Source organism: Chiloscyllium plagiosum, chromosome 21 (assembly GCF_004010195.1).
Source record: "Chiloscyllium plagiosum isolate BGI_BamShark_2017 chromosome 21, ASM401019v2, whole genome shotgun sequence".
NCBI classification, from domain to species: domain Eukaryota; kingdom Metazoa; phylum Chordata; class Chondrichthyes; order Orectolobiformes; family Hemiscylliidae; genus Chiloscyllium; species Chiloscyllium plagiosum.
Window position 1 is genome coordinate 59,282,671 of NC_057730.1, and position 13,275 is coordinate 59,295,945.

The following is a 13,275-nucleotide window of genomic DNA, read 5'->3' on the forward strand; positions in this document are numbered from 1 at the left end:
CCCCCGCCCCCTGCCCCCTGCTCTCCGCCCCCGCCCCTTCCACCACGTCCGCACCTCCCCGCCCCCTTAGTTTGCGGCAAGTGCGCGTCTCTGGAACAGCGTGCTCTCGGAGGTGAATGCGTGAAATAGTGGATATCGTTGTGAAGTCTTTTACTCAGGGAGCTGTGTTTGCGGGGTATTTATGCACCCGCCCAGAGCCCTGTATGCACGGGGTTAGCCCGCCCCGATACTGATGAGCGCTGTGGGCCCCAGTCTTTTAACTGTGCTCTTTCTGAATAGATTGTTTCTGTGTTCGCTTGAGTTTTTCGTGTGACATGAGTATTGCTGCTGAAGCATGCAATATTATTTTTGAAATATTTGTCATTATTTATTTAAGATGTGTACCAGCAATCCTGTAATCGTCGTGCATGGAGGTTGCGGAAAATTTCCAGAGGATCTTAAGGAAGTCTGTCTGCTCGAAGTGAAGAAAGCTGCTCTGCAGGGTTATTGCCGCTTTCGCCAGGGGGGTAGCGCCCTGGATGTGGTGGAAGAGGCTTCAGTTATATTAGAGAACTGCCCTTTATTTAATGCTGGTAAATTGACTACATTCACCTATTTTAAATCTCACAATTAATCTTTGCTTAAGGGTTTGTCGTAAGTTCTCAAGCATAACCCATTTTTCTCAAATCTTTACTCTTGGTATTTTGCAAGGTTCAGCAGCATTAGGTTATTCGAGTTAGAAATCTGATATTAGAGATAAATTAGTTAGCAGGAGGATGTTTGGTCTCTGGAGTTTGCTCTGGTATTCAGTACAATTTATGGCTGATCCTCTATCTCAGTGCCACTTTAATCCCTCTTTTGCTTCCATACAGGGTTTTTAAACTCTAAAGCATTATCTATCTCTTTCATAAATACATTCAAAGTTAAAAATCACACAACACAAGGTTATTGTCCAACAAGTTTATGTGAAAGTATAAGCTTTTGGAGTGCTGCTCCTTTGTCAGGTAGCCAGAGGGGCAGGTATGTAGGACACAGAATTGATAAGTAAAAGATCAAAGTGCCATACAGCTGATGCAATATATTAGATAAACCTCTATGGCTGTTCGTTCTTTAATCACTTAGAATGGCATTGCAGATTTTGATTAAGGTTTTATCACTGGATTAAAAAAAAAGTGATATCTCCACACAGACAATGCTTTAAAGGTGAGGTTAGACTCTGTATCTGGAGTCAGACTGATTTTATTTCCAAAGTAGGAATTTATACAATGTGGGGAGTGTTGCTGAACAAAGAGACCTCTTGGAGTACAGGTTCACAGTTCCTTTGAACGTGGAGTCTTGGGTAGATAGGATAGTGAAGAAGGCATTTAGTATGCTTTCCTTTATTGGTCAGAGCATTGATTATAGGAGTTGGGAGATGTTGTGGCAGTACAAGACATTGGTTAGGCCACTTTTAGGAAGATTGTGTTTAGGTCTGGTCTCCCTCCTGTTTTTAAAAAAAAATGTTGTGAAACTTGAAAGAACTCAAAGGATGTTGCCAAGGTTGGGGGGTTTGAACTATAGTACAGGGAGAGGCTGAATAAGCTGGGGCAATCTTCCCTGTAGCATCAGAGGCTGAGGGGTGACCTTGTAGAGGTTTACAAAATCATGAGGCATGGATAGGGTAAATAGACAAGGTATTTTTCTTGGGGTGGGGCAGTCCAGTCCAGAACTAGAGGGCATAGGTTTGGGGTGAGAGGGGAAAGATTTAAAAGGGACCTAAGGGGAAACTTCTTCGCACAGTGTGATGTATGGAATGAGCTGCTGGAGGAAGTGGTGGAGGCTGGTAAAATTACAACATTTAAACGGCATCTGCATGGATATATGAATAGGAAGGGATTAGAGGTATGTGGGGTAAGTGCTGGCAAATGGGACTAGGCTAAGTTAGGATATCTTGCCGGCATGGACGAGTTAGACCGAAGAGTCTTATGGACCAGGCCAGAGCCCTCCAAACATTTCAAGAAGGCAGCCCAGGCCATCACTTTGCTAGTTGTTTTAAGCAGGTGTACAGTGGGCATTCCAGGAGAAATGCTGCTGGTCAAACCACCAAGTTTTAAACAAAACAGAATTTACTTGCAAGATTACTGAATGAAACGCAAGCAACGGAAAACTGAATAACTTAACCACTGCTCATTGGCCCATCTGACCAAGATCCCGTTGTACTCTGAGGTAACCTCCAATTTTGGTATCATCTGCAAACTTACTAAGTGAACCTCCTATGTTCACATACAAATCATTTATGTAAATAGTGAAAAGCAGTAGACCCAGCACCGATCCATTGGTCACCGGCCTCCAGTCTGAAAAGTAACCATCCACCACCACCCTCTGTCTTCTTCCTTTTGAGTCAGTTCTGTGTCCAAAATGGCTAGTTCTCCCTGTAGTCCATGAGTTCTAACTTTGCTAACCAGTTTCCATTGAGGAACCTTGTTGAACATCTTCCTGAAGTCCATATAGATCACGCCTACGTCTCTGCCCTCATCAGTCTGTTATTTCTTCAAAAACCTAAATCAAATTAATGTGACATGATTTCCCATGAACAAAGCCATGCTGACTATCCCTAGTCAGTCCTTGCCTTTCCAAATACATGTAAATCTTGTCCCTCAGGATTCTATCCAAAAACTTGCACACCACTGATGTCAGGCTCACCAGTCTATAGTTCCCCAGCTTTTTCTTACCACCTTTCTTAAATTGTGGCATTACGTTAGCTAACATTGTCTTTTGGTATCGATGATACAAGTATCTCAGCAAGAGGTCCAGCAATCACTTCCTTAGGTTCCCACAGAGCTATAGGGTACAGCTGATCAGGACCTGGGGATTTATCCATTTGTATGTGTTTCAGGACATCCAACACCATCACCTCTGTAACATAGGCATTTTTCAAAATGTCACCATCTATTTTCCCCACATTCCATATGTTCCACGTCTCTCTCTGCAGTAAACACTGAATGAAAATACTCATTTAGTATCTTCCCCCATTTCCTGCGGCTCCACACAGAGGCTGCTTCAGTGATCTTTGAGTTGCCCTATTCTCTCCCTCGTTACCCTTTTGTCCTTAATGTGTTTATAAAATCCCTTCAAATTACCCTTAATCCTATTTGCCAAAGCTATTGCATGTCCCCTTTTGACCTCCTGATGTCCCTCATAAGTATACTCCTCCTGCCTTTATACTCTTCTAAGGAATCATGTGATCTCTCTTGTCTGTATCTAACACATGCTTCCTTCTTTTTCTTAACCAAACCCTCAATTTCTCTAGCCATCCAGCATTCCCTACACCTACCACCCTTTTCTTTCACCCGAACAGGAATATACTGTCTCTGGACAGTATATCATTTCTGAAGGTTTCCCATTTTCCATCCATCCCTTAACCTGTGAACATCTACCCCAAATCAGCCTTTAAAAGATCTTGCCGAACACCATCAAAATGAGCCTTCCACCAATTTCGAACTTTTCAATTTCCTGCTGACTCTTTGGGAGGTGATCATCGCTCTCTTGTTTCAGTTCCAACCAAATAACTTCCCTGGACGTATTCTCAGGCATATCCTCCCTTAGGGCAGCAGTAATGCTAACCCTTATCAAAAATGCCATTCGCCCTCCTCTCTTCTGTAAACCCGCCCCCCACCCTTTCTATCCTTCCCATAGCATTTTACGTTTTACATTACATTACATTACAGTGTGGAAACAGAGCATTCGGCCCAAAAAGTTCAACATCTTTGGACTGTGGGAGGAAACCGGAGCACCCGGAGGAAACCCACGCAGACACGGGGAGAACGTGCAAACTCCACACGGTCAGTCGCCTGAGGTGGGAATTGAACCCGGGTCTTTGTATCTTGGAATATTCAGCTGCCAGTCCTGTACATCCTTAAGGCACATTTCTGTAATTGTTGTGGAGGTGGCACCTGTACAAATTGGATGTCTATACAGGACCGCAACTGATGTCCTGGGGGAGGGAGGAAACTAGGTAGTGGTTGGGGGGAGTGGGGGAGGGAGGAAACTAGGTAGTGGTTGGGGGGGGGGTTTCAACTGCTGTGGTAGGTGAATGGGAACCAGAGAGGTAGGACAGTAGATTCAGAAGTTGAGGGAGAGGTAGAAACAAAGGTAAACATGACTAAGCACAAGTACATGCAGGGAAATACTGCTGGAATTGAATGGGTTTCAATGTGAGAAGTATAATAGGTAAGGAAAATGAATGAAGAGTTTTGGTTAATATTTGGAACTATGACATTATTGTCATTATGGAGACTTGGCTAGAAGAAGGACGGGATTGGTAGCTGAATTTCCCAGGATTTAGCTGTTCCAGATGTGATAGGAGGAAATGTAAAAGGGATGGAGGGGTTGCATTACTGATAAGAAAGTAACTTACAGCGGAGGGAGAATACATCCGAGAACTCATGCAATGAGGCAATATGGATTGAACATGGAATGGGAAAGGTGAAATCACAATGCTGGGGATTTACTACAGGCCTCCCAACAGCCAGTGGGAAACAGAGGTGATAATATGTACAGCAATTTTTGGAAAGTTGTAAACATGGTGGTGATTTTGTGATGGGTAATTTTAACTTCCCCTGTATTGACTGAGACTCACTCTGTGCTGGGGCTTGGTTGGGACAGAGACATTTTGGAGGGTTTCTTGAAACAGTATGTAAACAGCCAAACCAAGAAAGGGGTTATACTGGCCCTGGTTTTGGGAAATATGCTCAGCCAGGTGAGTGAAGTTTCAGTGGGGGAGCATTTTGGGAGCTGGGAGCAGTGTCCATAATGCCATGAGTTTTAAGATACTCTGGGAAAGGGATAACTCAGTCCTCTGGTTGCAGTGTTAAATTGGAGCATGGCAAACTACAACAATATTAGGCAGGAACTGGAGAATTTTGATTGGAGGCAGCCATCCGAGGGGCAATCCACATTGGACATGAGTATTTCAGAGGGCAGTTGATAATAGTTCAGGAGTGGCATATTCCTGTGAGAATTATGGATAAGTATGGTAAGTTGCATGAACCTTTGATAACCAGAGATATTGTGATCATCTTCAAAAAGATCTAGAAGGATAGGAACTGACAGTCTTTGAAGTAGAGAAGGAAAGCGGGAAAGAACTCAAACAAAGAATTGGAAGAGCTAAAAAGGGTCACAAAGTCATTAACAAACAATTTGAAGAGAACTGAAAAGTGTTGCTGGAAAAGCGCAGCAGGTCAGGCAGCATCCAAGGAGCAGGAGAATCGACGTTTCAGACATAAGCCCTTCAGGAATATGTTGATTCCTGAAGAAGGGCTTATGCCCGAAACGTTGATTCTCCTGCTCCTTGGATGTTGCCTGACCTGCTGCGCTTTTCCAGCAACACATTTTTCAGCTCTGATCTCCAGCATCTGCAGTCCTCACTTTCTCCCAATTTGAAGAGAATCCCAAGGCTTTTTCTCCATGTATAAAAAGCAAGAAGGTGGCCACAAAGAGAGTTGGCCCACTCCAGGACAAAGGTGGGGACTCTGTGTGATGCCAAAAGAGGAAGGTGAGGGTTCGAAATGAATATTTTGTGTTGATATTCACCAAAGAGCAGGAATTGGTGGAGGATAATCTCAGGGAAATGAGTGTCTAATTTCTAAGCCGAGTTGCTATTGAAAAGGAAGAGGTGTTGCGCATCTTAAAAAGTATTGGGTCCTTATGGGATATATCCCAGAATATTGTGGGAGACGAGAGAACAAATTGCTGGAGCATTGACAAACATCTTTGTGTCCTCTTTGACCACAGGAGAATAGCTAATTGTTGTCCCATTGTTTAAGGGCAACAGGGATAACCCTGGAAATTACAGGATTGTGAGTCTCATGGCAGTGGTAGGGAAATTATTGGAAAAGATTCTCCGGAACAAGATGAATATGCATTTTGAAGCAAACGGACCTGTTAGTGATTAGACAGCATGGTTTTGTGCAGGAGATTTAATGCCTCATTAACTTGATTCGGTTTCTTAAGGTGGTGACAAAGATGGTTGATGTTGTCGACATGGACTTTCATAAAAACCTTTGACAAGATCCTTCATTGCAGATGAGTCCAAAAGGTGAAATCATGTGGTATCAGGAGTGAGGTGACAACATGGATACAGAACTGGCTTAGTCATAGGAGACAGAAGGGGTTAAAAGGATGCTTTTTGCAGTGGAGGGTTGTGACTAAAGATCCACCAGGGATCAGTGCTGGGGCTTCTGCTGTTCGTGGTCTGCATAAATGATTTGGAGGAAGATATACCTGGTGTAATTAGTAAGTGTGGGTGATACAAAGATTGATGAAGTTGTGGATAGTGAGGATGGTCAGAGGATACAGCAGGATATGGATCATTTGGAGGCACATGCAGAAAAATGGGAGTTGGAGTTTAATCCAGACAAATGTGAGGTGATGCACCTTGGGAAGTCAAGTACAGATGGAAATTATACAATGAATAAAAGAAGCCTTAGAATTATTGGTATGCAGAGGGATCTGGGTGTGCAGGTCCAGTGATCACTGAAGGTGGCAGTGCAGTTAGGTAAGGTTGTAAAAAGGCTTTAGGCATACTTGCCTTTATTGGTAGGTAAGTAATGCTGCAGCTTTATGGAACGTTAGGCCACACTTGGAATATTGCATGCCATGTCACATTCACAAACCTGACTGGGTTGACCTGGGCAATGTCTCAGCCTGCTTCTGCCCCACTGAAATTATCTCTGCATACCTTGACACCGTCCTGTCCCCTTTCATCCAGAACACCCCACCTACATTCGGAGCACCACCCACACCCTCCTCCACCTCCGTGACTTTCGTTTTCCCCATCCCCCAACACCTTATCTTCACTAGGGACATCCAGTCCCTGTACACATACATCCGCTATGACAAAGGTCTCCAAGCCCTCAGTTCCTTCCTCTCACGCTGACCTAACCAGTACCATTCCACTGATACACTCATTCAACTGGCTGAACTCGCCCCCAACGATTTCTCCTTCCAATCCTCCCACTTCCTCCAGACCAGAGGGGTAGCCATGGACATCCGCGTGGGCCCCAGCTATGCCTGCCTCTTCGGGTATGTGGAACAGTCCCCCTTCCGCAGGCACATTGGCACCATTCCCCACCTTTTCCTCCGCTACATTGATGACTGTATTGCTGCTACCTCATATTCCAATGAGGAGGTTGAACAGTCCATCAGCTTCACAAATACCTTCCATCCTGACCTCAAGTTCACCTGGACCATGTCAGACACCTCCCTCCCCTTCCTGGACTTCTCCATCTCCATTAATGGTGGCTAACTCAACGCAGCCATCCACTACAAACCCACAGACTCCCACAGCTACCTGGACTACACTTCCTCCCAGGTGAAAGTGAGGACCGCCGATGCTGGAGATTAGAGTCAAGATTAGAGTGGTGCTGGAAGAGCACTGCAGGTCAGGCAGTCTCCAAGCAGCAGAAAAATCGATATTTCCGGCAGGAGCCATCCATTCCTGATGAAGGGCTCCTGCTGAAAGGTCAACTTTCCTGCTCCTCAGAGTGGTGCTTTTCCAGCACCAGTCAAATCTACACTTCCTCCCACCCTGCGGAAAAACGCTACCCCTTTTGCCCAATTCCTCTGCCTCATCTGCTCCCAGGATAACGATTCCGAAAAAAGAACATCCCAAATAGCCTCCTTCTTCGAATAATGCAATCTCCCCTCCCACGTGGTCATTGATGCTCTCCAGCACAAGTTCCCACAGCTCTGCCCTTGAATTCCACCTTCCAGTCGCAACAAGGGCAGAACGTCCCCTGATCCTTCCCTTCCACCTCGCCGTCTTTCCGATAATATTGCATCATTCCCTCTGTGACTCCTTTGTCAGGTCCATGCTCTCCACCAACCCGCCCTCAAGAAGTGCAAAACCTGCGCCCACACCTTCTCCCCACCCCCCGCCCCCACCAAACTCTGTCCAAGATCCTCAAAAGATCCTTCCACATTCGACAGAAATTTACCTGTATTTCCATACACATCATCTATTGTATCCGTTGCACCTGATGTGGCTTCCTCTACATTGGAGAGACAGGATGCTAACTTGCAGATTGGTTCGGAGAACACCTCTGGGACACCTGCACTAAACAACCCCACCACCCTGTAACTCAACACTTCAACTCCCCCTCCCATTCTGCCAAGGACATGCAGGTCCTGGGCCACCTCCATTGCCAAAGCGTAACCACCCAACGCCTGGAGGAAGAATGCCTCATCTTTCGCCTAGGGACCCTGCAACCACAAGGATCCATGTGGATTTCACCAGTTTGCCCGTTTTCCCCTTCTCCAACCTTATCCCAGATCCAACCTTTCCAACTCAGCACCAACCTCTTGAACAGCCCTATCTGTCCATCTTCTCTCCATCTATACACTCCATCCTCCTCTCCGACCTATCACCTTCGCCCCTACCTTCATCGACCTATCGTATTCCTAGCCCCACCCATCTCCCATTTGTCTCCCAACCCCCTTTTGGCCGCAAGCCTCATTCCTGATGAAGGACTCCTGTTCGAAACAACATTGACTCCCCTGTTCCTTGGATGCTGTCTGACCGACTGTGCTTTTCCAGCACCATGCTCTTCGACGTGGAAAAAGACCCAATTATTCTCTGTTCCTATTTCCTGCCTGTCAACCATTGATCAATTCATGCACGATGGTAACTGTAGAACTATAGAATCCCTACAGTGCAGAAACAGGCCATTTGGCCCATCAAGTTCACACCAACCCTCAGCAGACCATTCTACCCATACCCTCTCCCTGTAACCATGCATTTCCTATTGCTAACGCACCTACACATTGTTAAACACTGGGCAATTTAGCACGTCCAATCCATCGAACTTGCACATCTTTGTGCTGTGGCAGAAAACCCATGCAGACACTGGGATAATGTGTGAACTGGATACCCAGAACTGCACACATTCCTCTAGATGAGGCTTCCCTCATGCCCATATCACTTCACAATGACTTCCCAACTCCTATACTCAAAGGTCTGAGCAATGAAGGCGAGCGGGCTAAATGCCTTTTTGATCACCTTATCTCTGTATGGCACAAACTTCAAAATTTACGTGCCTGCATCTCTAGGTCTCTCTGTTCTACAACACTACCCAAGGCCCTATCATTAAACGTTTTAGCTCTACCGTTGCATCCTAGGTTTTAAAAGAAGGAGCGACAGAGATAGCAGTTGAACTGGTAGTAATTGTTCAAGAATACTGAGATATTGGAAAAGTCCTGGAGGATTAGAAAACTACCACATGTAACATCCTCATTGGAAAAAGGAGATAAAACAAAAGCAGGCAATTATACATCGGTTAGTTTAACATGTTCAAGTTGACTTAAAGCATGTCATATTTTAAATCTGGAAACACCTGTGTAATTGGACAGGATCAGTATGACTTCATGAAGGAGCAATCATACCTGAGGTAACAAGCACCCTTAGATGAAAGTAAACCTGTAGATGTAACATTTTCAGATTTTCAAAAGGTATTTGCCAATGTTCCACAATGATGTTCGTTGTAGTAATTGTAGTGGATAGAAGATTGGCTAACTAATAGAAGTCACTGACTGCCAGCCAGAATAGCACTCATTTATCCCCACTCTTTTTGCTTCCTGTTAGTCAACCAATCCTCTGTCCATGGTAATACACTACCCTTATTGCCATGCATCCTTGCCTTATACAGCAGCCTCGTGTGCGGCATATTGTCAAAGGACTTTTGGAAATCTAGGTACCCCACATCCACCGGGTCCCTGTTGTTCGCCTTGCTCGTAATGTCTTCATAGAATTCCACCAGATTTGTCAAGCATGACTGCCCTTCATGAACCCATGCTGCGTCTGTACAATGGGACGATTTCTTTCAAGATGCCCTGCTATTTCTTCCTTGACAATAGACTCCAGCATCTTCTCCACTAAAGAAGTTAGCTAACTATTGTATAATTCCCCATCTTTTGTCTACCTACCTTTTTTTGAACAGTGGCGTCACATTTGCTGTTTTCCAATCTGCTGGGCCTACCCCAGAGTCCAGCGAATTTTAGAAAATTATCACCAGTGCACCTGCTATTTCTCCGCCATCTCTCTTTTAGTACCCTGGAATGCATTCCATCAAGGCCAGGAGACTTGTCTATCCTTAGTTCCATGAGCTTGCCCAACACTACCTCTTCCATATTAATGTTTGTTTCCAGGTCCTCCCCTACCTTCATCTCTTTACCAATTACTGACATTTTATTAGTTTACTTCACTGTTAAGACCAATACAAAGTGCCTCAGTCATTTCATCATATCTCATAACAAAATGCTCTTCTCATCCTCTAAAGGACTAACGCTTATTTTAGCCACTCTTTTTCGTTTTACATATTTATAGAAACTTTTGCTATCTGTGCTTTATATTTATATTCTGTGCTACTGTTTTCTCATGTTCTATCTTTCTTTTCTTTGTAGCTCTTTTTATGGCTTTCTGTTGACCTTTAAAGATTTTGCAAGCTTCTAGATTCCTGATATTTTTGACCCTTTGTATACCTTCTCTTTCAATTTGATAGCCTCCCTTATTTCCTCATACACCCATGGCAGATTACCCCTCTTCTTACAGTCCTTCCTTTTCTCTGGAATATACTTTTGCTGAGCACTTTGAAAAATTTCTTTGAAAGTCCTCCACTGCTAGTCAATTGTCTCACCATATAGTCTCTCTTTCCAGCCTACTTTAGCCAGGTCCTCCCCCATTCTATCGTAGTCTGCCTTATTCAAGTACAGACCCTGGTATTGGTCTTTTATCTTCTCACACTCCAGCTGTATTCTAAATTCAGCCTCACTGTGATTGCTCGTTCCAAGAGGATCCCTAACTATGAGGTCATTAATTATTCCTGTCTCATTACACAGGACCAGATCGAGGATAGCTTGCTCCCTCGTCGGTTCCATTACATACTGTTCAAGAAAACTGTCACGGACACACTCAACAAATTCCTCCTCAAGGCTTCCCCGACTGAGCTAGTTCGACCAATCTACATGTAGATTAAAATCCCCCATGATAATAGCTGTACCATTTTTACAGGCATTAGTTATTTCTTGCCCGTCCCAATGTGATATTATTTGGTGGCCTATAGATGACACTTATCCGTGACCTTTTCTTACAATTCCTAATTTCCACCGAAATGGATTCAACCTCGCTCTCCATAGAACCTATAACATCTCTCAGCACTGTCCTGATATCATCCTTGTATATCAGAACTAACCACCTCCCTTATCTTCCTGTCTGTTCTTCCGAATAGTCTGGTAACCCTGGATGTTTAACTGGATGTTTAAGAGGCCTTTGGGTTTTTTAAAAACATTTTAACAATGGGAGGGGAGTGGCCAGTTCTCCCAGTTCAAGCTTTCTAGTTTTTTTTAGCTGTTTGAGTCACAACATGTTTGAATCCCAGAAGGGTTGCAAGCTTCAGTAAATGATTCCTAACTAATTTTCTCTGAAATCTCTGTCTTGTTTTCTCCTGGGATGGAATCCTGCCTGTAAGAATCTGTTCTTTGAATTTGCCTTTTTGCCAAGCAGCGTGTTTATGGGGTATTATGAAGTTGGAACAGTTGATTTGTTTTGGTACTGTATTGAGTATTCTGATAAGGTTTCCAATATTTAAGTATTCTAAATTCCATTTTCTTTTGTGTTTTAACTATAGTGTTTTACTTAAACCCAAGTGGTTTGACCAGTTACATCACCTGGAACACTCGCTTCACATTTACTTTTTAAAGTAAGAAAATGCTAGGGTCTACGCTACCTTTAAAATATTTTATAAGGGTCTGGCCTGATCCGTGACACTACTGTCTGCAAAGCAGAGAAGCATATCAAATATTCCCTCATCAATCCTTTATTTTCCAAAATCCAATTTTTCTTTTGAAAGCTTCAATCCTCGTAAGATAGATGAAGTCAATGGTGCTTGCATCTGCAAAATCAGTTCATTTAGGAGCATTTTAAAAAATTAGTTCAAGGAATGTGAACGTCACTACCTAAAATGAATTGCCAATCACTCGATGCACCGAGAAGGTGGTGGTGAGCTGTCATCATGAGCTGCTGTAGGTCGACCCACACTGCCATTAGGGAGGGACTTCCAGGTTTTGATCCAGAGAAACGTAAGGAACGGCAATTATATTTTCCTGAAGGGCACCAGTGAACCAAACGGGTTTTTAACAACAATCTGTGGTTTCATAGTCATCATTAGACTTTTGATTCAAGCATTTCATTGAATTCAAATTCTGCCATCTGCAGAACCTGGATTCGTTTGAACTAAGGTCCTCCATGTTAAACAAAACAAAGCACTGGAGAAATTCCAGTCTGGGCAGTATCTATGGAAAGAAAAACAGTGAATGCTTTAAGTCCAGTGACTCTTTGCAGAACTGAAAGCTGAGAATGTTCCAATATTTAAGTATTCTAAATTCCATTTTCTTTTGTGTTTTAACTATAGTGTTTTACTTAAACCCAAGTGGTTTGACCGGGGGGGGGGGGAAGAGACAATGAGTAGATGGAATAAAATCAATGGAGCATCGGACAAGAGGATTGTCGATTATGCTGTGAGGGAGAGGAATGCTGAATGGCTGCATATTATGTTTGAGATTTAGATATTTTAGACATGATATTGAGGGATATGAAAGAGGTGGGGTAGTTGCATTATTGCTCGGGAATATCACAACAGTACTGAGGGAGCACAGCTTGGAGGGCTCTTCCAGCAAGGCCACAGCAATGGAAGGATGAAATCACTTAATGGGATTGTACTACAGGCCTTCAAACAGCCAGTGGAACAGATAATGTGGACAGATTATGGTCCTTCAGGTGTTGGAGGTGATTTCCTTGAATTCCAGGAGCGGCAATTACTGTTTGAAATGCAGTTTGGAACATTGTTTTGGAATGTTGGAGAAAACAAAAGTCAAAACAATGGCAAAAGGGAAAGGAACAGACAAAGGCAGCACGTGGTCAGTCAGTGCAAGAGAGAGAGCGAGCGATGTTCTGGAAAATGTAGGGGATGATAAATTCTCAGGGGAATGGAGCACAAACAGCCAAGTTTCTGGTATTGAGATGGAGTATGTCAGGTTTCAAGAGATCGATTGTGTTCGGAGACTCTCTAGTCCGAGGCACAGATGGACGTTTCTGTGGCCAGCAACGAAAAATCAGAATTATGTGTTGTCTCCCTGGTGCAGGATCAAGGATGTCTCCGAGAGGGTGCAGAATGTTCTCTAAGGGGAGAGGGATCAGCAGGAGGTCATTGTACACATTGGAACTAATGACATGGAAGGAAAAAGGATGATTTCTGAAGGGAGAAA

The 13,275-nt window shown here is 43.9% G+C and overlaps 1 protein-coding gene across 3 annotated transcripts in view; it reads left to right on the forward strand.

Moving 5' to 3' along the window:
* Window positions 1-13,275, forward strand: part of asrgl1 (asparaginase and isoaspartyl peptidase 1) — a 43,283-nt gene that overhangs the window by 11,990 nt on the left and 18,018 nt on the right. For 2 of the 3 annotated variants that reach the window (XM_043712188.1, XM_043712189.1), the window contains exon 2: window positions 377-572. In XM_043712188.1, coding sequence (XP_043568123.1) covers window positions 377-572 — 196 coding nt within the window. Of the gene's footprint in view, window positions 1-155; window positions 176-376; window positions 573-13,275 lie in introns of those variants that run through there. The other variant, XM_043712187.1, reaches the window with a different exon arrangement.